Below are 24,306 nucleotides of genomic sequence, written 5' to 3'. Positions count from 1 at the left end.
GAAAAGCTCCAGACCGTTACATTAGCTCTGCTTCCTTATTGGCCACGCTGCTAGCTGTTCCTCCTGATTTTTTTATTTGGTCACAACAGTTGGAATATCGATCACCATACATGTAAATAATACGACGACTATCTCCATGTCTATCATGATGTCTGTCTCGATTGTTAATTAATTTGTTTGCTGCTTTGGGCAATGTCAACAAACTTCGTAAGCCTAATTAACAATGTCTTACAATTCTGTTTTTGGCGTCTGGATTTGTTTAGTGGTGGCTTAATGGTTAAGGTGGTTGACTTTGCATCTCAACTTCCTAAGCTCAAGCCTCAGCCATGCCAAAATAATACCAGGAGGATTGACTCAGCCTGTTCATCCTTCCGAGGTTGGCAAAACGAGGAACAACTTTCAGGGAAAAGTGAGCCAGTCGAGTATCTTTTGGTGGACCCATGAGAGCCAATGAGCTTCCTCAGCAGCCTCATGTGCCTACCTGTGATGTCACGAGGAGATTCATTCATCCATCCAAATTTACTGACAACTTTTATTCCGCTTGGCATCATCAAAAGTTGACTTTTGCTGAATAATTTTCTGTGCTGGATGGCATCATGGTGATGTCTGTGCCTGCCATAGAGAGAGTTCAGCATTAGGGCTACTAGATTGATTCCAGGACTAGCAAGACTAAGCTACGAGGAGCAGCTGAAGGAGACAGGACTTTATACATTATAAAGGAGGCCATTATGAGGCATATCAATTTCGATGTTTAAGATAGTTGGTGGAGGCTTGGTACTGTTGGACCTCACCTCTGATAAAGGGAAGAGAAGGAGAAGAATAAGTTTAAGATATCGAAGGGTATGGAAAATAGGAGTGCAGAAGAGACAGTGATAGGACCATGGGCCATAGCTTGAGAATAAAAAAATAGGAGGGGAAGACAGTATTAAGGCAGGGGTCTTTCAGTCAGAGAGTAGTTACCTCCACCACCAAAGGTGGACAGAGGTTATGTACTCACCCCTATTTGTCTGTCGGTTTGGCATGAACCTGGCGTCAAATCCCTAAAAATCGTTGCATATTTCCTGCGTCCCCCATTATTGATTACATATCCAAAGTTTCATTTAAAAAATGTTTTAAAATGTACCCTTAATTGCAAATTTTTGGTATTTAACCTTTTGACCCCACCCCGGTGACTTAGGGGGCAAGGCCAAAAACGATACTGTCGTCAAACCTTCTTGGCATGTGTTGATCATAACTACCAAGTTTGGTGAATTTCTGCACAACCATTTAGGAGGAACTATTAGATCGATTGAACCATAAACTATTAGATTGAATGAATGTGGTATAGATGTAGTGCAATGGGTGAAGTCAACAGGATGGTGAGTGAGGTATTGTAACAGCTGTGGGAAGCGAGGAGAAGCTGACATTTTGAGCATGAACCATTCTTCGGAGGAAAAGAAAAAGGTGATATAGTGCAGGCTTGATTGACCAAATGGCCTCTTCTTGCACCCGAGTTCCTTGTTTATCCTTGTTTATCCTTGTGTCGTCACATGCTGAATTGGAGAGAACATTCACGTCATATTCTTCCCAAGTATGGAGAGTTTTTTTTGTTATACATTACTCTCATGCGATGGATTGTTTTATAGGTGTCATTACGCTATGGGCGGCAGCGGTGGCGCTTACGAGGCAAGATTGAGGCTGATGGACAACAGAGTTGGTTAAAGGATGACATGGTGCTACAGCCAATCATCGCAGAGTTCCTCTCCATTAAGGTAAACTACTCCATGGCTTCCCACACAGAAAATGTGAAATTTATCAGTAATATCAAATTTTGTCAAAGAGTTTTGCAAGTGCAAGTGGGTGCTGCAAATTGACAAGAAGAATGGGGGGGGGGGGAAACCGGAATGATTCTGAAACAGAAGAGCAAGGGCTGAGTAAAAATAATGGAAATGTAAACAAAACATTTTGCTCTTATTTTGTCCAAATTTGCTTAAACAATATTCTTTTTATTACCTTGGCCACCGAAGGCAGTTTTTTTTTTTTTTACGGGCGTATTCACAGTTTTTCATGGGATTAAAAAAGATTTTCCCTAATGAATCACGAACCTCCGGGAACCTATCCCCCTTTTTCTCATTGAAACAATGCCCCGACGTTCGCGGATTCGACATTCGCGGCATTTTTTCAGGAACGCTTCACCCTGCGAATGTTTTTGTTTGACAGTTCTGTATAGAGTATGGTCCCAAGGGATGGGTGGATGGATGGATATCTCTGCAAGTTCAGATGAAATTTGGTGGGTTATATATCTCAGGAAGGATAAGCTTGATTAAAACGGAACAGGATGCGAGACTGTGTCAAATGCCCAATACAGTATACATCCAGGGAGACACGTGCCCTCTTCTTTGAGATTTATAGCCTCCAACTACGTATTGCTAAGAGAGGGACAACAGCATATCCAGAGTTCAGTGACGTATCTGAAATATATTAGGCTATTTGTAAAGAGGAAATTAATGAAATTGGCAGAAACATTGGATTTCAAGGGCAGCTATCATTTTCCTTGGTGATATCTCTTGATTTTACTGATACTTTTGTTTCTTATCACCCTTGCCGGAGGAGAGGGTATTGCATTTAAGTCTGTTTGTCTGGTTTTTTTTGTTTGTTTGTCTGTTTGTTCACACAGAACTTTAGTGTTTTCCTCTGCAACCACTTGTCAGGTTGAGACGAAATTTTCACCACAGGAGCGACAACACATGTGCAATGTTTTAATTATAATTATGACGTCATAAGTCATGTGATGTGGTTTCTATGTTGGAAAAATGGAAAAACTTTGGATCTCCATCTCTGAAACCGCACCAAGTAAATAACTTGAAACTTGGTGCATGGCAAGTACTCTTCATGGGGAATGTGTGATTTTTTTAATGATGTCATTGGTGCCTTCGTTATAATGTAATAATTGCATATGTAGAATGCTACATCCAATTAGTATGAAAAATTTTGAGGGTCATCTGAGGATAAATTGGTCCACAGAAAAAAAAAAACCATTGATGACACCATTGGTCATGTGATTCGGCAGCCATATATATATATATATATATATATATATATATATATATATATATATATATATATATATATATATATATATATATATATATTGTTAAACCTTCAAAAATCCTCTCTGAAAAAGCTGAACATATTGAGGCAAAACTTGACACGTGTGACCGCCTAATCCATGAGGAACAAAAGGTTCATGCATATGACATCATAGGTCACATGGTTTGGCAGCCATATTGGATTTACCCAAAAACCTTTGAAAAGTCTTCTCCAGAACGGCTGGACAGATCGAGGGGAAACTTCACACACATGTTCCCCAAGCCTTGGAGATACCTGGGTGCTCACGAATTAATCGATAGGTCAGATGGTTTGGCAGCCATATTGTATTGATGGAAAATATTTTTTAAAATTCTGTCTTTAACCGCTGCATCATTCAACGTGAAATTTCACAATTATGATCTCGTAGTGATGGGGAATATATTTCTTAAATTTCAACCTGATCGGATGCATGGTGGTGATAGGCAGCCAGAATTGTTGCATTTTTTTTGAATCTGGGTTCTTTTATATATATTTTTTGAATGAGGCTCACTTGGCTGTTCCTGGATGGGTTTGAGGGTCGAGGAGTAGCAGCTGAAACCTGAATCCTACCCAGGTTCATCCTGATGACTTCATCTTCGCTTTTTGCTTGTTTGGGTTCCTTCTTATGACTCCAATGCAGTGCTGTACCTACAGTATTTGGTCTTCCATTTGATTTGAATTGAATTTATTTTAATCCCATTCTAAATTCATTGAATAATAATTTGATAAATGTCATGGGTCAGGTGTCCGATCAAAATGGGGTTGCATCAAAGCGAGACGTCTTCGTACCCGGTCATCACTGCCAGCAGTTATAAAGTGACAGCTCGAGTTATGCCTGTTATTAATTACCTTCGCATTCTGCGAAAGGTTATGTTTTGGTCGCTGTGTATTTATTTATTTGTGAATATGTGTGTTTGTTTGTTATTTGCATAACTCAGAAAGTGTTAAACTGAATTGCATGAAAATTGGTGGGATGATTCGTGATTATCCAAGGACGATTTGATTAGATTTTGGGAGCGATCGGGTCAAAGGTCAAGGTCAAGGTCATGAAAAGGTCAAAAACAAACTTTTGAGCATAACTTCCTTCGAAAGACAGCTATCGACATGCAACCAACGCCATATTGTTCCATGACGAAATACCTTTCGGGTACGTGGTGTCAGATTTGACGTGACGTCATCAGAAGTGCGTCAAAATGTCGTCACAAGATGACGTAAATTTTCAATTTTCGACCTCATCAGTTTTGATCATGGCGTTTTGTAGGACTTACCTTACGGACGTCACACACCAAATTTGACGTCGTTCGGACTGACCGTTATGACGTCATTGACGTTTGAACAACGTTTTTCAATTGTGGCTAAAATGTCCTGATATTTTATATTCAAATATCTATGTAATTTGGAAAGGAAATTGTCCCATATCCAGGCATTATGATAAGTACCAAAATATCTGCTTATTTATGAACAGGTTTTGCAAATTAACTCTATGGTCAAGGTCAAGGTCACACTCAAGGTCAAAATATACTTGTAGCCATAACTTCGGATCTAATAGAGCTATTGACATGAAACCAACGTTAAAATGTTCTGTGAAATAAGAGCTTTCAGGATGGTAGTCCGCGATTGGTAGTGACGTCATTGGAAGTGCGTCAAAATGACGTCACAAGATGACGTCATTTTTAAACTTTCGATTTTTTTCAGTGTTTATCATTCCATTTTGTTGGACTGCCCTCAATGACGTCTAACACCAAATTTGACGTCCATCGGACTGATGGTTGTGACGTCATGGACGTTTTTAAATGACGTTTTTCAAATGTGCCCGGAAAAAAGTAGCGGCGGCGAAGGTATGCGCTCTACCGAGTGCCCATTCTAGTTACGTAATACACCAGTACGCAAACCTCCACACAAAATACATTCCACAAAGCAAGTCCTGCCAAGGGTCTGCAATCTCCAATTGCTGCTTTTATTTTCTTTTAAATGTTTTGTTTTTAATCTTCTCTTGGTTCTCAACACCAGTCACGAAGACTTCAATGACTCAAGGGTTCTTGGAATTGATTATGCACCAATGTGCAAAACTTGGATTTTGGGAGTTGAACCAGGAGGGGGGTTTTATTGTTTGGCAATATTATTTGAACCAGGAGGTTGTCCTGTTTGAGGTCTTTGGCATAAAATGTGTGTGCTCTGCCATTTATCCATGCTTACAGAAGAAAAAGGATGCACTTTGTTTTGTGTTTTGTATTTGGTGGATGTATTCCATGTTGGCTGGATACCTTAGAGGAATGCACACCCATGAGATTAGAGTGTGCTGGCTCTCAGATGGATATTAAACTGTGTCCCATCTACTCGTATTCGTGGGTGGACGTTAAATATCCCATGGTGTCCGTGCACCATGTGGGAAAGCTATTGCCGGCACTGTGGTGAAATAAAAAATTTCTGCACCTTCAGTCAAGTCATTGAGTGTCCTGCATCTGACTAGGGACCCATCTGCAATGGCAACCCTTCGACACTGCTCTAGCAGAACGGACATTCTATAAAGAGCATGATACTGTGTGTGTGTGTGCGTTCATGTTCTTGTGTTGTCATCTTCATAAGTTGGTATCACAAAATGGAACAATGCATTCCTATTGCCCAAAGTGTCTGCACAGCTTCCTTTTCTATTTTTGTTTGAGGATATTTTTGTGATATTTTCCAGCCACATCATCAAGTGCTTCATTGTTGCATATCACAGCATCTTTGCTCCCACGGCTCTTTTAAGAATTGTCGCTGAACCTCGGATAGCTTCAAGTTGTAGTTCATTTGTTGCGATATCTCCTGGTTTCTCTCTCCTCGAGCCTCAGTGGCTCAATGCTCTAGCGTCAGTTTATAAGTCTGGGAGGTCAGTGGTTCGAGCCCCGGCCGAGTCATACAAAACACTTTAAAAAACAGAACGTGCTGCTTCTTTGCTTGATGCTCAGTATTTAAAAAGGATAATAGCAGACAAACAACCAAAGGTTGGTAATAACAGTGCAGGCTTTGATGGGCCAAATGGCCTCCTCCTGCTTTGAAGTTCCTTGTGAGTGAACATTATAAACTAGAAGAGGTACCCACACCTTGTGTGGAAGGAATTTAGAGTTTAGATATCAGAAGAGGATTTGTAATACTGCCTACCACTGGGTGGCGCTAGATGATACATATTTATAGAGAGAGAGAATTGGGGTCTTTGTGCCACCTTGAAGCCCCTACCCTGTAGGATTGAAAATCTTTTCTTGTATCTCCATTTGCCAAAAGGATTCCAATGGTGTGCAATATGATGGGATTACTGCCAGTGTAGCCAATTATATTAATGGCAGACAGACAGAAATTACTTTATTAATGGGGGCACCTGTGGGAAACCCATGGACATGGACGTGTACGACATTTGGACATCTTGAGTTAGATGCTGCACATAGAGTTTTCCAAAATTGGTACTGGTAATTCATCAGATCCAGAAATTATGTAATGTACACAATTTATTTACTTCACATAATATGTGAATAAAAGTTCATGCACATGTGAAATACAATTTGTATTGTATAATTCCACATAATGCAAAATGTGACTTCAAGATTTCAATTTTTTCCCCGACCCTCTCTTCCCCTCCCACACTCACTCATCCACACCCTCTCTCCTCTCCCCCTCATCATGCACACTGCACAGGGGAGGGGGAGAGGATCTTGCACAGGGGAGAGGAGGGAGGTAGTGGGTGAGGGGTGGGAGAGCATGTGGAGTGGCTTACTTCTGCCATGACTTGATTGATTTGGAAAGATGTTTTTTTGTATACATTATCGAGGCTCGTTTGAGAGAGCTAACACTTATATTACAACAAAGGGAGCAAGAGACAAGAGGGGTGGGAGAGGAAAGCACAAAATAGTGAGGAACAGAGATATTAGGAGATCTGGGGAAGGGAGAGAGGGATGGAGCGGGGTACACAGGGTATACAAGATAGACACTACAGGGACTTTCAGGAAGGAAAGCAGGGAATTTGATGGAGGTGGGTTTGGGGTGGATTAACGGGGGTAGAAAAGATCGAGGTTTTGGATGGGGGAAGATAAGAGGTTTTTGTAAATAGTTGTTTTGAAGACATGAAGGGAAGAGTGTGGGAGTTTGTTTTGAAAAAAGTGTGGAAGCAGGAAAAAAAGAGGAATGAAAGAGTGAAGATGAGCAGTGATTCTTAATTTTGGTAGTTCACCAGAAGGGGGTTGCTGGCGGACCTTGGGTGCCCTGAGGTAACGTGTGGGACAGAAAGCAGAGCAGTGGGGGGTTGTCTTTGTCTAAAAACACCAATATTTGTCTGATTTTTTTTCCAGCTTTTTGCTGCATATGAAACTTGAACCACATTTGCGACGACAAAGAAAATGAAATCAGAGAGTGAATTAGAGTTAACATAAAGCTGTCAGGGAGTCTGAATGGACTTCATATTACAGGCCTTAATTTCACTTAAAATGCATTTTTGTCCAAAAAAACATTTGAATTTTCTTCCCATTTTTTTTTTTTACAATCGAGTCTTACACCATCTTCGCGACCATGAAGAAATGAAATCAGATGTCGAATTAGAGTTACGATAAAGTCGTGAGAGTGTAAGGAAGTGCGAGCCTCACAAAGAGGCCATAAGGAGCAAACAACATGGTGGTGATTTGATTTTCAGCCCCTCCCTGAATGGACGGACCGAATGGCACAGATTATATATTTATACACTACCGGTCAAAAGTTTTAGAACACCCCCATATTTCCAGTTTTTACTGAAATTTAAGCAGTTTAATATTTCAATGTACTCTGAAATTAAAGCACAGAACAAATAAACAATTGCAGATAAAAAGAGATAATGGAATCGTTTTGTTGACAAAATTTAATCAAAGTTTTTGACTCATCAAAGTAGCCACCTTTTGCAGATATAACAGTGGAACATACTCGTGGCATTCTTTTTACAATTGAAATCAAATATTGTTCGGAAAGTTCTTCCCAACACTGTTGCAGAAGTTCCCACAAATATGTTGCACTTGTAGGTTGCTTTGCTTTCACCTTTCTGTCCAGTTCATCCCAAACCAGCTCGATGGGGTTTAAGTCTGGAGACTGTGCTGGCCATTCCATGATTTGAAGCCTACCATCTTGTTCTTTTCTTCTGAGGTAGTTCTGACATAGCCTGGAGGTATGTTTTGGGTCGTTATCTTGCTGTAGGATGAACCCCTGACCAATTAGGCATAGACCAGAGGGTATTGCATGGCGCTGCAAAATGCTGTGGTCGCCCTTTTGGTTCAGGGTGCCAGTCACTCTGTGCAAGTCGCCGACTCTGGATCCAGCAAAAGAGCCCCAGATCATCACGCTTCCTCCTCCATGTTTGACAGTTGGTGTCACACACTGAGGAACCATCCTTTCGCCGACTCAACGGTGTACAAAAACCCTGCGTGATGAACCAAAGATTTCAAATTTTGATTCATCGGTCCATCAGACCTTCTTCCAGTTTTCAGTAGTCCACTGGCGGTGCTTCATGGACCAGGAAGCCTCTTTTTCTTATTTTGCCATCTTAGCAATGGCTTTCTTACTGCCACTCGACCTGTCAAACCTGCAGCTCAAAGTCCTCTCTTCACAGTTGAAACTAAGACTTCCTTACTTCGACCAGTGTAAATCTGTGCTTGAAGCTGCTGTCTCATGAGCCGCCTATCTCACAAGTTGTTGACTCTCAGAAACTTGTCTTCTGATTGTGCTCTGGGTTTGGGTCTGCCAGACCTCTTCCTATCAGTGTTTCCTCCAGTTTCCAAGTGCCTTTTGATGGTGTAGGAAACTGTACTCACCGACACCTTGGCTTCCTTTTCAATTTTTCGAAAGGAAAGACCTACACTTTTAAGAGTTATAATGGTCTGTCTGTCTTCTTTTGTTAATTGTCTTTTTCTTGCCATTATGATAGCAATATACTACTTCCTGCAGAGTAATATTGTCCAATAATGCTTCAGAGGGTATAGCAACACAGTCTGTTCCAACACTGCTTTTATACAGACAGAGAGTTTGTAACTAATCAACAAAGGTTGGGACACCTGTCGGAATTGTTTGCATCAACTTTCAAGGCTTAATTCACTTCAATTGCTGCAGAACAGCTGCAGTTACTAACCCATTACTTGTTCCCTGAAAACAACTTTTTAGCAACTCTGAAATTGACATTATTTTTCAGTTTTTGGTAACCTAAACTTTTTTTTTAACCTCTGGTAGTTTGCCACTTAGCTTTGTACCATTTCAGGTTATTCACTGGACTTGAACTGCTTAAATTTCAGTACAAACTGAAAAATGTGGGTGTTCTTAAACTTTCGACCTGTTCTGTATATACAGTCGATAAACTCTATGAGGTGTTTCACAGACAGGGTGATTCATCAGTGTGTGTGTGTGTGTGTGTGTGTGTGTGTGTGTGTGTGTGTGTGTGTGTGTGTGTGTGCGTGCATGCCCTCCCTTGGATGGCCATGAAACTTGGTATCCCATCTGCCGGCATTAGTTTGTGGACGTTAAATATCTCATAATGTCCAACTCAGAGGTGGCAGGCTATCACTGGTACCCCGGCCAAATTCCAAATTTCTGCGAGTAAACTGGAGGAGACACTGCATCAGTGGCACAGCTGCACCGTCAGGAAATGATGCTACCCACAGCCATGTGCAGGTTCTAAAAGAATAAGACTCCGTGAGGTGGTATGATGTTGATTTTCTTCATTTCCAAAGCTCTCTTCATACCATTTTGAGCTCCCCATGCTTGACTGCTTTAGCTCTCCACCTTCGCTCGCAGCGTTTGCAAAGGACTCATTGTAAACCGAGTTGGCCTTAATTGAAATGGATCACACATTTTAATAATATAAAATGGGATTTAAATATGTTATTGGGTTTCCTCGAACCACCTGGATTGCAGCAACGCTTGAAGTGAATGACGAGACAATGACGTCATTGTGTGGATGGCAAATAATTCCTCATTACTTTTCCCCAATATTTTCATCAACCCTAAATCCCATGTTTGATGATGCCATTTTGGCAATGTCAGGGAAATGAGGAAACTTGAAATACATCGGGGAGTTGAGTGAACAATTATTCAAACATGAGCCTCGCAAGTTTCATACGTATTGCTATGAAAATGACTTATGGGTTAATTAAGAGGTTAACTTGGCAATTATTCTATAGGTAACGTTAACTTAAGACATTTTGTGGCATCAAAAACAGTTGTTGCAAGGATCATGCAGATAGAGAGCCCCCTGTCAATGTGGACCCAGTGTAGTCTCCTTTCCCCTTTATCGTAACTATTTATTGTTTTTAATTCTTCCATGTTGTGTTCTGTTACCTCCCACATGGTTGCTCAGTCAAGGTGGTGGAACCAGGTCTGGCTATCTCTGGGGACTCTGCGAGGAAATGGAAGAGATGCGGTGCTGTCTCTGGTGTGCTGCAGAGACGTGGCAGACACACTTGTGTGATGCCTTGGGAAGGGTAGTTTTTGGGGCAGATGACGTCAGGGCAGCGTCTATAAAAAAAAATCTTGGGCATAAGCGGTGACATAGTTGATGTGCCAGTCAGAGTTAAGTTGAGAGAGGACCAGTCGAGTGGAGGGTGCGAGCCGAGTGGAGTTGCAGTTCCAACGCTAGCAAAGTCCAGTTGAGTGTCAGCCACATTGCCAGCTTCGGCATGAGTGATGGGGTCGCTTGCCCATGGGTTAGATCAGGCGCCTTCGTGTCAAGCACCCCCATCGTTCAAGGGAAGCCCGTGTGAATCGCAACACCTCCGCTCCGCCACCGTGGGAGTTTATCTCCGACCATCTTGGGTCTCCAGCTGTAGGTAGATCCGGCACCATTACAGTATCTTTCATCGGACGAGCTGCCAAATAAGTAAATACTATCCTTACCAGGATGAAAGTCAGAATTTGTACTTCATACTTCGAAGGTAAAATGATTCCCCTTTTTGGATAATAAAAATACAAGTTCCCTTACAAGGAAGCTCAATGCCGGAGGAGGCCATTCGGCCCAACAAACCTGCGCAATGGTTTCTAAGCCGTGGTTGTTTATCCGTGCTCCATCCTTTTTTAAAATGGCGAGAGTCGAGCAAGGAAGCAGCACGTACCATTTGAATACTCCACAAAAATTAACCTGAAAATAAATTTATATATTATTTATTTATTTTGAATGTATTGAGAGAGTGCACAAGTAATTCCTTGCATTGTTTGGTTGGCACAAACAACCATTTCCTTTGGCTTCTGAGACACTTTTAGTGATGTATTGTCATAGCATATAATTGGAAAATAAACAAACACCTCTTTCAGGCACATGCATGTGCACGCGCACACACACACACACACACACACACACACACACACACACACACACACACACACACACACACACACACACACACACACACACACACACACACACACACACACACACACACACACACACACACACACACACACACACACACACACACACACACACACACTTGGAGATTTATGAGTACGTAAATCAAATTCTAAAACAGCTGATTTAAAGTATAAACCAACATCCACTATGCTTACCATTATTGTTTCCTTTAACACAGGTGTTGGAGCTTAAGCGGATTGCTGCTCACATTTTGGTGGGGCACGTGACTTGTGATCCCAAGGATCTTTTCCGGGCAACCCCACAGGTCATGACTGTGGATGTGAATGACCTTGGTACTGTGAAGCTGAACCTGACCGTCAGCTGGTTGTAAGAGACATGTCGACATCACATTCACTAAGTCAACGCTAGTTTTACACGATGCTTTACACGAACTTTGGTTGAAAATATAATGGATATCAACTTTATTGCAGCATTTGGTAACACGGCAGCTTCGCAGATACGGTGTTCCTCATTTAACGCGGTATTCGCGTTCCGACAATTTACAACGTCAGCTGAAAACGCGTAAAACGAAAGTAATTTTCCCATAAGAAACAATGTAATTGGTGGAGGTTGTGTGTCCAAGCTTTCTATCTTCTCCATGATGCCCGATCGCGAATGACTAACTTTCGTTGCAGTTAATGGCATAACACTCTGAGTACTGGCTTTGATTTTATCGGCATTTGCACGAATCGTTCCGAAAGTGGATTAGGAAAGTCCAAGCGCTCAGCCAATGTCCACTACTCATTCACCTTTCACATATCGCTCAATCACTTTTAATTTCACCCTTAACTAAAATCGCTTTCCTTTGTTTCTCCGACACAGCAGCACTCGTATCGCTTTGACATGGTGTCGAAGGATGCACAAGATATTACGTGATAAGTTGAGCGGAGGTTTCGATGCACGCACACACTAAGATGGCCAACAAAGAACTGGAGGCTGATGGTTGCCGCATGTTTGGTGTTGGTGCGTGCATGTTCAGCATCCCGTGCGTGGCCCATCTCGGATGAGTTCAGGCGGTGCGGAGTGACGGCCGGGTGATTGCCGGCAGTCGTATAATAACGAAAATTTATACGCTACAATGAAAAATGGTCCTAAATGAATCAGCAGATTCATATCAAAATTGCGTTATTTGAGGAATAACTGTATCACCTGTTCTTGAATCTTTTCATTTAAAAGTGTATCGAAAGCAAATAATTCACTTATTTTTGTAGATATCTGAATTTATATTAATTGCAGGGAATTGACATAAAATTATTAAATATTTGGCAAATCTCTCTCTCTCTCTCTCTCTCTCTCTCTCTCTCTCTCTCTCTCTCTCTCTCTCTCTCTCTCTCTCTCTCTCTCTCTCTCTCTCTCTCTCTCTCTCTGTCTCTGTCTCTGTCTCTGTCTTTCTCTTTCTCTTTCTCTTTCTCTTTCTCTTTCTCTTTCTCTTTCTCTTTCTCTTTCTCTCTCTCTCTTTTGTCTTGGCCCACATCCTCGTTGAACCTCACAGGCCTTTTGAACAAGAGGGTCAGATCCTTCGTTCGACTTCATCCACTAAGCTGAGCAGTACAAACAACAGCAAGAAATGTTCATCACAGTGCAGCAACAGTCCTCCCGGAACACCTCTGTCCAACACAAAAGCTTACTTCGTGAGTTTGTTTTCTTGTTTCCAAATCAGGTACCTCATTGCAGCTATTACCTAAAGTTTTCTCGCACAATAAAACCTCCCACATTTTGATTGTGAATTTGGTAGTAGAGTGTGGAACCTTGCAACAGGAAGAAGGTAATTCCTATGAATTCTGTTTGTCGATTACGTTACACATCCATGCCAATGGAACGACAATCGCAAAACAAGGTCCGCAAGGAGATCCCAGGCACCAGGTGCCTTTTTCTTGGGGCCCCAGGCAGCCTCCATGGACAGGATCCTACATGTTCCTCCAGGACCCCATCCTGGATCCCGGGGACCACCAGGAGCACGTCTGCGAAGACTGCTTGGGGGCCCGGGACCTCTTCACGGATGCCTGGGGAAGGTGGGATCCCTTACACAGAGGCTGGGCAGGGCCCTGGGATGAACCATTTTGTTTGGGATGAACCCTGGGATGAACCATGGTTTTTGATACATGTAGGCAAAATTAACTCTTCTGCTTGCTAATTGTCATCCCCCTGTTGGTTAGAATTTTTTTAATTTCATACATTTATTTCAGCAATCTTCGTTATATATACATCTTGTAAAAGGAAATCATGTGTTAACTTTATTATAAAATTTTATAATACAAGTTACAAGTATAACTACAATGGAATTCAGTAGAGCGCATACTTCCGTCAGGCTGAACAGTTTGTGTTTTCTATCCCACTAATAGGCCGAATCTGGATCCGGACTTGAATCAAAATCTAATTGGCTTGTCCTTGTCACCGACCTAACTCATCCATCATGTTTCATCGGAATCTGTCCACACTGTTTTGAAACATCTTGCCATATATCGTTTTTGGCCCAATCTCTCAATGGTGAAGAATCACTCAAACAATTCTAGGATCCGGATCCACATCTTTACCAAAATCTAAGCAGTTGGTCCTTGTCACACACCAAACCTGTCCACCAAGTTTTGTCAGAATCTGTCCATAAACTTTTGAGATATCCTGCTCACAGACAGACTGACAAACAGACAGGGGTGAAAAACATAACCTCCATGCATTTTAAGTGATTAAGGTAACAAAAGTTTGAAAGTAAAGATCCTAACACAACAACAATGCAGCTTAACCCTCTGTGTGTGTGCAAGACTTCCTGAAAATGGCAAATTTTTCTCTTTTGTCTCCAAATTAATCTCAGTTTTAAGTGAAAACATATTTCTACCCCATTTTATTTAGATTTTACCAGTTATATTCATGAATTAAATAAATTGTGTTCAGGTTAGGAAGTGTTTTCTGATTAATGCAAGAAAAAAAATAAGTTCTTATTGAATTTGTAACTTTATCCAATCGTCAAAAACAAAAAAAAGTTGCACTTGCATAAAAATTGATTTAGTTTCCATTATTATCTTAATCCCAATCACCTAATCCTATAATTGCAGTTAATCACACGGGTTAGCTTCGAGCTTTAAATATTTCTTCACATTTTCCTCGACTCTGCTCTCCTCCCATGTTGTCCCTTACACATGTGGCCTGTACCATGCCTCCTGCTATCATCTGTGGCCTAAGAGCCACATGGCCTGGCCAGATGGCACTGCCATGTTTCAAGCATTACCTCTTCATCAGAGGACAAAGCAAAGAGACCTCTTTCCTTTGAAGAACTTCAGCTCAAATTTCCAACCGTACCTTGTTAACTAGAGAGGTAATACATACTACTCTTGCTCTTTTCAGTAAAAAAAATCCATCCCTTAACCTGTTCGCCGATGCAGACCAACACTTCCTTTCACAGGGACGACTATTCCGTTGTGTCAAACATGACAACATTTTGAGTGCATAAGACAACGATGACTTGTAACTTGACTTGAATTGAAACTCCTATTTTCTCATTTTGGTAAGCAAGTACGAGGATGGCGATGATGAAAGGCTTCTGTTAAAACGATTATTGTGTTCGAGTGTATGTGTAGTTGATCATCACGACAGGCCACTCGAAGGTGGATTCAAGACGTGATTGCTCGGCAAAATATTACGGCTAAGACGCGCCCTCTGCTGTCCGCTCCGTGACGATGTGAGGTCCCCCTGTAAGGTGAAAGTTTGCTATAAACTCAAAAGTCAAACGATCACAAAGCAAAATCATGAATTAACAGGAAGCTTAAATAAGCAACATTAACCTTTACCTTTTAAATTGTCAGGGTTTTTCTTTCTTGCCAAGCTTTCTTTTGGAACCCTGCGAGATATAAATTTCACATGTGGACTGAATGCTGCTTATTATTTAGTAACGAATCTCAAACTAAAAACACATGAACACATAAATAACCCATGAACGCAGAATGTGGCTTTGGTGATTGCTCTAGTTCACCTGCAAACTGTTCACCTGCAGACCTGCCTTGCTAGTCTCTAGGCTAAGTAAGAGTCAAAAATTTTTTTTTTTCATGTAGGAGCGAGAACACAGAATGGATCGGGATGTAACAGAATGAAAAGAACAGGAGAAAGAGAGGCCGTGAATGGTCGGGGAACACACGAACTGCAGGGTTGAGGGCCAAAATAGAGGGTGACTTGGAGAAATAAGGGACGTGGCAAAGAATTAGAGGAAGGGCAGGACGGGATGGACACGGGGTGAACAAGATAGATACAGCCGCAAATTCTCTCAAACATAGAAGTGGTAGGAAAAACTGGAAACCTGGAGATAGATAGGCTTTGGGAGGGTTAATGGGGTAGAAAAGATCATGGTATGGTTGTGAATGGGGGATGCTCTGAGATGGTGGTAAATAGCTGTATTGCAGCCCTTGAGGCAAGGATAACATTCAAGAGACTGAGGATGTTGGTTTCACATGTGGGGAAAGGGAGGAAAGTAACGAGAAGGACGGCCAATTGCAGAAGGAAGGATTTGCCATTGTCAGAAATCCATGTTAGAAAGTTCACAGATTGAGTCAGGCCAATGGAGTTGCAGAAGTTATTTGCTGCAGTGTCATGGCTGATGAGAGAGGGACCAACACCCAGTAAATTAGCATGGTGACAATTGAAATAATTACATATGAGTGAGAGTAGGGATGGGTGATTAAAAGTTGGTCTATGTTGGCTGAAAGAGAGATATAAATGAAGTCGTCATTGTGAGTAGGATGGTACACCACAGACAAAGAAGAGGTGGGAGCACAGGGGAAGTAGTAGCTAAAGTTACTCCTGGTGGTTGGAGGTGTATAAGAGCAGTACACAGACAGTGAGATGTACAGCTCTTGATGTAAAGTGCTACTTCCGTGCCAGGATGGCCTGTTAAACTGGAGGAGCTAATCGCCAGGGAGAGACACTAATTAATCAGGGAAGTTTTGTGGCAGGAAGTATTCTGTTAAACACATGATGTCCGCTTAATCAGCAGCTGCCTCAATTGAGAAATGTCAGGATGGAGCGGAGGCCTTGGATGTTTGAAGTCCACACAGTTCAGGACAGAGAGGATTAGTTAGGGAATTTTAGCAAATTGTATTGACCATCTGTGAAAAAATTGCTTACCAAAAAATTTCTTCACTAACGTATTCATCTCGGTGTCTACTAACACCTATCAATTAGTGCAAACCCAAATCCTTGTGGAAAATTCTGGGGAGCCAATCAAAGTTCGAGTGCTCAGAGGGCCTGTGCGAAAAAAAACCGGAAAAATTAACTTTTGCCAATATTGACTTGTGGGATGTCTAACTAGGGTTTTTTGGGTGCTGAATTGATTCCAACCATTATATTTTAGAAAAATGAATCCCTGGCCGTAAAATATTGATACGATACATTTTTAGATATCTCAGACTGTGTTTTGTGGTAATTTGGCTCAATTGATTCAGATTGTTCAAATTGTGCTGAAACCAGCATACAACATTTTTGAAACCAATGCTATATTGTTGGTTATACTTGTGCTCATGCTCATCTCATCTCAGCTGCATCATTGGAATGCTCAATACCTTCGCAGCAGCGGGCCACCATCAGTACGCAAAGGGAGCAAGGCTGTATGTACAGCTGATGCAGCAGCGACAGGAGAGTCCCATGTTCCAGGAAACTATCCAAGTTCACTTTGTATGGCAACCATGTAGTCAGGTTCTCAGACCATGAATGGTCCGACACATGGACCGACATCACGATAGAAACCACACTCATGCGTGAGGCAAAATCCTCCGGTGGTCTAAACAGAGGCCGCTTTCAGAATGAGTCTTCTCATAAGTCTTGGGTTCAGACTCTGAACCACTTCTCGTTCATTCACCAAGAGCTAGAAAGAAGCATGGTCAAATGTGGGGTACCTGTCCACATCAACGTTAAAAGAGCCCAAATGAAGAGAGATAACGATGCTGTCAACACCATAGTTGGGTGGTTGGAGGAAGTCAACCCTTTCGATGCCACACGGGACAAGAAGACTCTGTTGTCCTTCTCAATTGGGTTCAGCAGCACTCCCGAAGACCAAGTCAACGCTGATCAAGCAGAAGAAGTTGGCAGAGCCATACAGCCTAAGATGGATGGGAAAACTGTTGTGGATGCAATGGTAACCAAATACAAGGTCAAATCACTTGCAAACCTCAGATCTAGACCCAAAGTCAATGGCGAGAAGCTGGTCATTGACTCATTGAAACTATTCAACCGCCTCATTGTCATCAGTGAGTGTGAAGTCAAGACCAAAGAAGCTCTGCGCTTTGAGTTGACGCCAAAACTGATGCCTCTGTTTGACAAAAATCAAAAGTTGCGAAAGCCAGACAAGGCTGCCCTCGCAAGGTCCCTGAAGGCATGTGTGGAACCTGTCAAACAACCCCCCTGCACAAGCCTTGTGGTTGAAGGTGGGTGGCTCCTGCATAATGTCAAGTGGGAGGCTAACCTTACTTGGAAGGATGTTGCCGAGAGCTACCTCCGGTTTGTGAAGTCCATGGGGAGCCATCGCCTCCGGATAATGGTGGTCTTTGACGGATATGGCAGCCCCACCAAGGACCATGATCACTTGAGACGAACAAAGAATGCATGCTGTGACATTCAGATTCGTCTGGATCTCAAAATCATCATTGCAAGAGAAAAGTTCCTCGATAACAAGAACAACAAAGCCCAGCTCGTTCTGCTCCTTGCTGAGACATTTAGTAGGAATGGAATCAGTGTACAGTAATGCTCCGATGATGCCGACACCTCCATCGTCCGTACAGCTCTAGATGAGGCAAGAGAGTCCCCTGTCGAGGTGAGGGCTGAGGACACAGACGTCCTGGTTATGCTGATTCATCATGTTGCAGACCATCCGATCTTCCTCACGACAGCCAAAGAAACATCTTACGATGTCGGAAAGATCCGGGAGGCCCTCCCAGAGATATACCGGAGGTATCTCATCTTCTTGCACAGCTTCTCTGGCTGCGATACAGTGTCTGCAATTTTTGGGTTTAGCAAACCAACTTTGCTAAGCAAGCTCTGCAAGACTGATGAAGCAGAGAGGGCAATGGACGTGTTTATGGACATCCGAGCTGAGAAAGGTGATATCATTAAAGCAGGCTGTGGTCTTTTCATGCTCATGTTCCATGGGAAATCCTCTAAAGACTTGGAAGACTTGAGATTCGACATCTTCAGCAAGCGAGCTGCTACTGGGAGCATAAAACCTGAGAAACTCCCCCCGACAACAGGAGCTGCAGCACAGCACTCTCTCCGAGCTTACCTCCAGACTAGAGACTGGCTGATGCTGCAAAGTCCATCGTTGGATGCCCGGGACTATGGATGGCAACTCACTGAGCAAGGATAGGCACCAGTCCCTTCTACAGACCCCATTGCACCAGACTACCTCCTGACGTTTGCCAGCTGCAACTGTGCGGGGGACTGCAGCTCACTCAGGTGCTGCTGTAAAAAGCAAGGAGTCAAGTGTATTTCTGTTTGCGGCATCTGTCATGGTAACTCTTGCCTGAACATAAACTAGCTGGATGACAAGAGGAGTGAGGAAGATACTGGGGAGTTTGATGAATAAGGTTGTAAAAGCTGACGAAGCAACATTTCCATTGAGCACAGTTCTGTTAAAAATGTCAATAAAATACATTTTATATGATCAAGGAGTGTTTTTTTCTCAAAAATAATGGTTGGAATCAATTCAGAACCCCAAAAAACCCCTAGTTAGACATCCCACAAGTCAATATTGGAAAAAGTTAATTTTCCGATTTTTTTCGTGCAGGCCCTTTGGGCACCTGAACTTTGATTGGCTTCCCAGAATTTTCCACAAGGATTTGGGTTTGCACTAATTGATAGGTGTTAGTATGCACCGAGATGAATACGTTAGTGAAGAAATTTTTTGGTAAGCAAATTTTTTCACAGATGGTCAATACAATTTGCTAAAATTCCCTAACTAGATACCTTGTTGGCAGGGTGCAGAAATAGGGAGAGGGTTGGAGAACTTTGGGAAGGGATGGGGGTACTTGGATATTTGGTGGGGAAATGGGGAAGCTGAGAAAGGATGGGGTGGGTGGGGGAAAGCTGGGAGGGTGTGGGGCAAATAGGAAGCTGGGAGGGTGTGGGGCAAAGAGGAAGCTGGGAGGGCTTGTGGCATGGGGGAAGATGGGAGAGGGTGGAGTGAGGGGTAGTATGGAAAGCGGCTGCGTGAGGAGGAAGAGAAGATGAGGTAGGGTGAGGAGGAAGATTGAAAGGGGGGAGATGGGTGGGGGTGGGATGAGGAGGAAGATGGAAAGGGAAGTGCAGGGGAAGATGGGAGGGAACAGCAGATGAGCGGGAAGCTGGGAGTGGTGAGGGGAAAGCAGAAAGTGGGGATATGAGGTGGAGAGATTCTGAAAAGGAGGACACAGAGAAGGTGTGGGGTTTGGAGGATGTTGGCATGGAGGAGATGATGAGGGTGAAGGTAGTCACACAAAGGTGTTTGACACTGTTAATGGAGGTGAAGGAGTTAATGGTCATGTGTAGGCAACATCTGCAAACTGTAATTCTCATGATCCCCAATTTAGATTCATTGAGACAGACATGATGAGAGGGGTTATTGAAGGCACTGGGGAAAGTCTTGCTGTAGAGTGATTAGATGGACTGTGAGTGTTTGTGCGTTCGATAGGTTTGGGAAGGAAACCTTGTGAAGAATAAGAAAAGAAATAGAATGAAGAAGAAAATCACATTGTGTTCCTGACAGAGAAATAAGGCAAATAAAACATTTTAAAATGTTATTAAAAGCTTTTAAAGTAAGGAGCAAATAAATTCAATTCGGAGCAATGTTAGTTCATTTGGGAGGTATTGAGAATGGAAGGGATGAATATTGAGAATGGAATGAATGAACAAAGGAAGGAAATAACTGGCAGAATGCATTCTGATTTTTCGTGTGAAAACATTTTATTTGAAGCAAGGAAGGGCAAAGAAGATAAAGTTGAGGAGCGTGAATGAAAGGAGAACACCGAGGATAAATAAAGCAGAATGAGGAATGCATCAGAGCAGAAACAGAATTGTCACGACCACTCATTGAGGCCTTGCGGAGTTGATCAAACACTCACAGGGACAACAAGGTTATGGATAAACACAGAAAATTGGGCGAAAACACAACCAACAACAAAGAGATGAAATGACATCAGAAAGTCACAATCGATCTAGTCCAGAAAACGTAGCTTTGATGAATTGTAAGGAGGCACGCACGAACCAGTGCCCAATGGGCTTAGACTATGAACCAGATGTCCTGTTTATGAAGTGATATATATATATATATATATATATATATATATATATATATATATATATATATATATATATATATATATATATTGTTACGGTTCTCGGAACCATATGCAGACAACATACAGTTGTCCCGAGTCAATTATTTCATTAATATATGTGTAGTTAGGTCCCTACCTTTTGTCTAGTGGGAAGATGAGGGAGTGTGTTGCGATGGGCTTTTAGTTTGGATTATAAATCATTTTTCCCCTTTTATTTGAACCAGGGTACCTTCATCTCGCTTGCTACCCTCGTTTCGCTGACCACAGCGTGACGAGCGCCGACCCAGAGACTGGTTTTCTGAGGCAGAATCTCGAGGATGGTTACGGTAGCTGCGCCACCATTCACCTTCCTAAGCCCAGACACGGCAGTGTGGGCGGGCTTTACCAGTGTCTGGCCGAAACCCCGCCCAGAAAGGCGGACCACATGAAGGCCCGGTCCAATCGGGATGGACAATGACGTCGGCTTCGCCATGGCTCCACCCCGAACTCCGTGATCTATAAAGCACGGGACAATCCTCAGAGTTGGAGTTGGATGTGAGGGTTTTTGAGTGAGAAAGAAGGAAGGTTGTTGTGGATTTGAAAGGTCGAAGTGGTTGGTTTTGAAAGGGAGAAGTGGGGGTTGGTTGGATGAGAAGGTGTTCCCGCTGCTTGGTTCTGTCCACGTCTCGCCTCAACGGCCCGACTACGGTTCCCATCCGCAGGACCTCGACCAAGCCCAAGTCTGTTCCTCCTACTGCTGATCCCGACCTTAGACTCCACTCTTCTCCCTTTCGGGCTCCTTCATGGACACGATCTCCAAACGTGTGGCTGTGGACCAACTACACAACCTTTGTCGGGTGCCGCACCACAGAGTACCCCTTTCCCCAGAACGCTCAGGTACCCTAAACTGTGACCTCAACTCCCTCCCACCCTGGCTGCAGAAGACCTTTTTCTTTTCATTAGGTTTATTTTGTCCGAGTGTGTGTCACAGTGTGTTGGCGCCTGTCCGTTAGATAAGCCTGTTGAAGACCTTTATTGTTGTAATTGTTGGTTCACGAGTCAGTAAGTGACCACTATATTCGTTATGGGTGTGTGTCTGTCTGCCCCGAGCATAGCTCCGTGGGTTTTGATCCGATCCTGATAAAATTTGGGTGGGAGGTTTATATCATGATCTAGTTGTGTTTTCCTGAGAACGGGCATGCTGCGCCCATTATGGGCGGAGCCACGAATAAAAATCGTGTTTTTAGGGGGTAGCCGATTTCAAGTTACATCTTCTCTGAGGGGGTTTGTCGAATCTGACAGGGGTTTCGGTATTTGGTTAGCGCAATGGAACCTGCATAGCCCCACGGAGCTCGATTTTTCATTTTCGTCCCAAGGTCAAGGTCACAAGGTCACGAACTTCTAAAATGTCAAAAAAATCAATAAATTGGGCATCGAGCCCCTAGGGTTTTCAACTCCAGACTTGTAAATAAATGATTGTAGAAATGTTCCCAGCTCGCCTTTGTCTTTTCCTCCATTGGTCCAGCATGGTTCGGATCTAAGTTTAGCCGGGTCTTTATTCCCGATAATCCGTTCGTTCTTGCCGGTACGTCCTTGACAGTGCCGCTCGACTGCATCCGATTCGGAAACGTAGTTGGTAGAGTGATCTGGTTTGGGCAAGGCGTACTGAGGGCGTGGTTCTCCGGTAGTTGAAACTGCGTGGTTAATGAGGTAACTTTGTTCTAGACAGGAGGACCCTATGCCATGCAGTTGAGGTATTGGCATCTACGGTCGGTTAAGCGACCCACCACGTCACGGAATTATCCGTGAGCGACGGCCTACAATTCCGGGGAGTCTGGTGGGAAACAACGTAAATTCCACCATCTCGTGGTCGTTCTCTCTTCCAGACCCTGGCCCGCAACAATATATATATATATATATATATATATATATATATATATATATATATATATATATATATATATATATATTTCAACTTTAATAACTTAATCAAAAAAGACTTGGGCAATGGCACTGAACATGCATGCAAATTATAAACCTACAATAAATAATTATGGAGACGCATTTCAGGAAAGATATTGCTTATATTCCACAGTACACGTAAACCAGCAATGAGTCCACGGTCAATGCCGTGGCCAAACCGTCGGAGAAAGCACCTTGAGCATCATGAACAGCAGAAGTTTCAAAAAAGTCTTAAAAATTAGGAATTTATGGGATATGTAATTTAATTTGACATACAATACCATGCTTTGAAAGATACATGATGCTCGTCTTCAAGGCCTTGATAGCCATGAAACGCTTGAGGCAACAATTGTGTCAAATTCCTATGATTGCTGCTCCTGGTGTGGAATGCTGTGAATGCAACTGCAAACAAGTTTTGTAATTGTTGCTGAACAATAAAGAGCAGTTCTCGCTCGGTTTAAGAGCAGTGTGATACACGACAAAGCACACCAATCATGGCAATATCAGCATCAGGGTTCTGGTAAATGCACGCACGCATTATCTCTGATGAAGTAGGTCTCCAACCAATTGGAAATCATAATTTGAGGCAAGTAGCCAGGTAATATCTGTCAGCCTGGATCAGCTGTAGAACTGCCAAATGCAACACAGTGCTACCTTATATATCGCTTCATCCGGAGAGCAACTGGGCTTCAACTTGTGAAACTGAATGAAGATGCCTCACAGGTGCATGATCTGAATGGTTTTGCACAAAGGTGATGTATGGCACCAAATAATCCACCAACACATGTTCTCTTGCTCTGCCACCCACAGAGAGGCTAGATTGAACTGAGTCATTCCTGCCAACAACAGTGACCTCAAAATTTGGAAAAATAACAATCTCTGCAAACAGCCGGTCGTGTGATCGCTTCCTTTGATCGTGATTCAATCTCTGTTTGGTTAATGCGTCCTGTTGACCATTAGGAGGAGCTACTGTTCTGTTCTCACCAACTCTAGGCGCCCTCCCAACAAATGTAATGGGAAGTGTTGAATGCAATTGCTGACAGCAATGGTTCTCTCAAACATGTTGCTTGTGTTTCATTTGAGGGACAAAATGTTGTAAACAACTTTTATACGTAATAATATCAGTCGAATGTTGCTTCACAAGTCGATATTATTCAGAAGCCGAAAATATAGTTGCCAACACTGAGAGAAGAAATAGAGGAAAGATAGATTAAAGGATTTGTGGTGCAAGGGAGCAAAATGATGAGGGAGGTGGGGCAGGGTTTGGGAGATGGATTTCCCCCCTCCCATAGTAGGGGAATCTTCTAATTTGAACCTTAAATTTGTAAATTCCATGACAGTCATGAAAAATTGAAGCACAATAATCATGTTTTCCTGATAATTTTTTTTTTTACATGCAACTCTTGAAAATGTTTCAGACTTTACATTATATCAGACTTCAGACATTTCCTCATGCTTCAGACATTAAAGGCTTAATTTCCAATCATCAATTTGGTTTCAGACCAGGCCACTCTACCCTGGATATGCTGCTTCTGCTCTCCCAACAATGGATGGAGGTCCTCAATGCCAGGCATGAAATCAGAGCCA

At 42.6% G+C, this 24,306-nt stretch overlaps 1 protein-coding gene across 5 annotated transcripts in view; it reads left to right on the top strand.

Annotated features, from left to right (window-relative positions):
- Positions 1 to 24,306, top strand: part of RIPOR2 (RHO family interacting cell polarization regulator 2) — a 193,160-nt gene that overhangs the window by 118,943 nt on the left and 49,911 nt on the right. For all 5 annotated transcript variants that reach the window (XM_085845225.1, XM_085845220.1, XM_085845224.1 and 2 more), the window contains 3 exons: positions 1,626 to 1,751; positions 11,670 to 11,818; positions 12,984 to 13,122. In XM_085845225.1, coding sequence (XP_085701351.1) covers positions 1,626 to 1,751; positions 11,670 to 11,818; positions 12,984 to 13,122 — 414 coding nt within the window. The remainder of the gene's footprint in view (positions 1 to 1,625; positions 1,752 to 11,669; positions 11,819 to 12,983; positions 13,123 to 24,306) is intronic.

The sequence above is a fragment of the Eptatretus burgeri genome, chromosome 11 (assembly GCF_056783735.1).
Source record: "Eptatretus burgeri isolate ZD-2024b chromosome 11, Ebu_testis_v1, whole genome shotgun sequence".
In the NCBI taxonomy this organism is placed as follows: Eukaryota; Metazoa; Chordata; class Myxini; order Myxiniformes; family Myxinidae; genus Eptatretus; species Eptatretus burgeri.
This window is presented reverse-complemented; position numbering and strand designations above follow the sequence as displayed.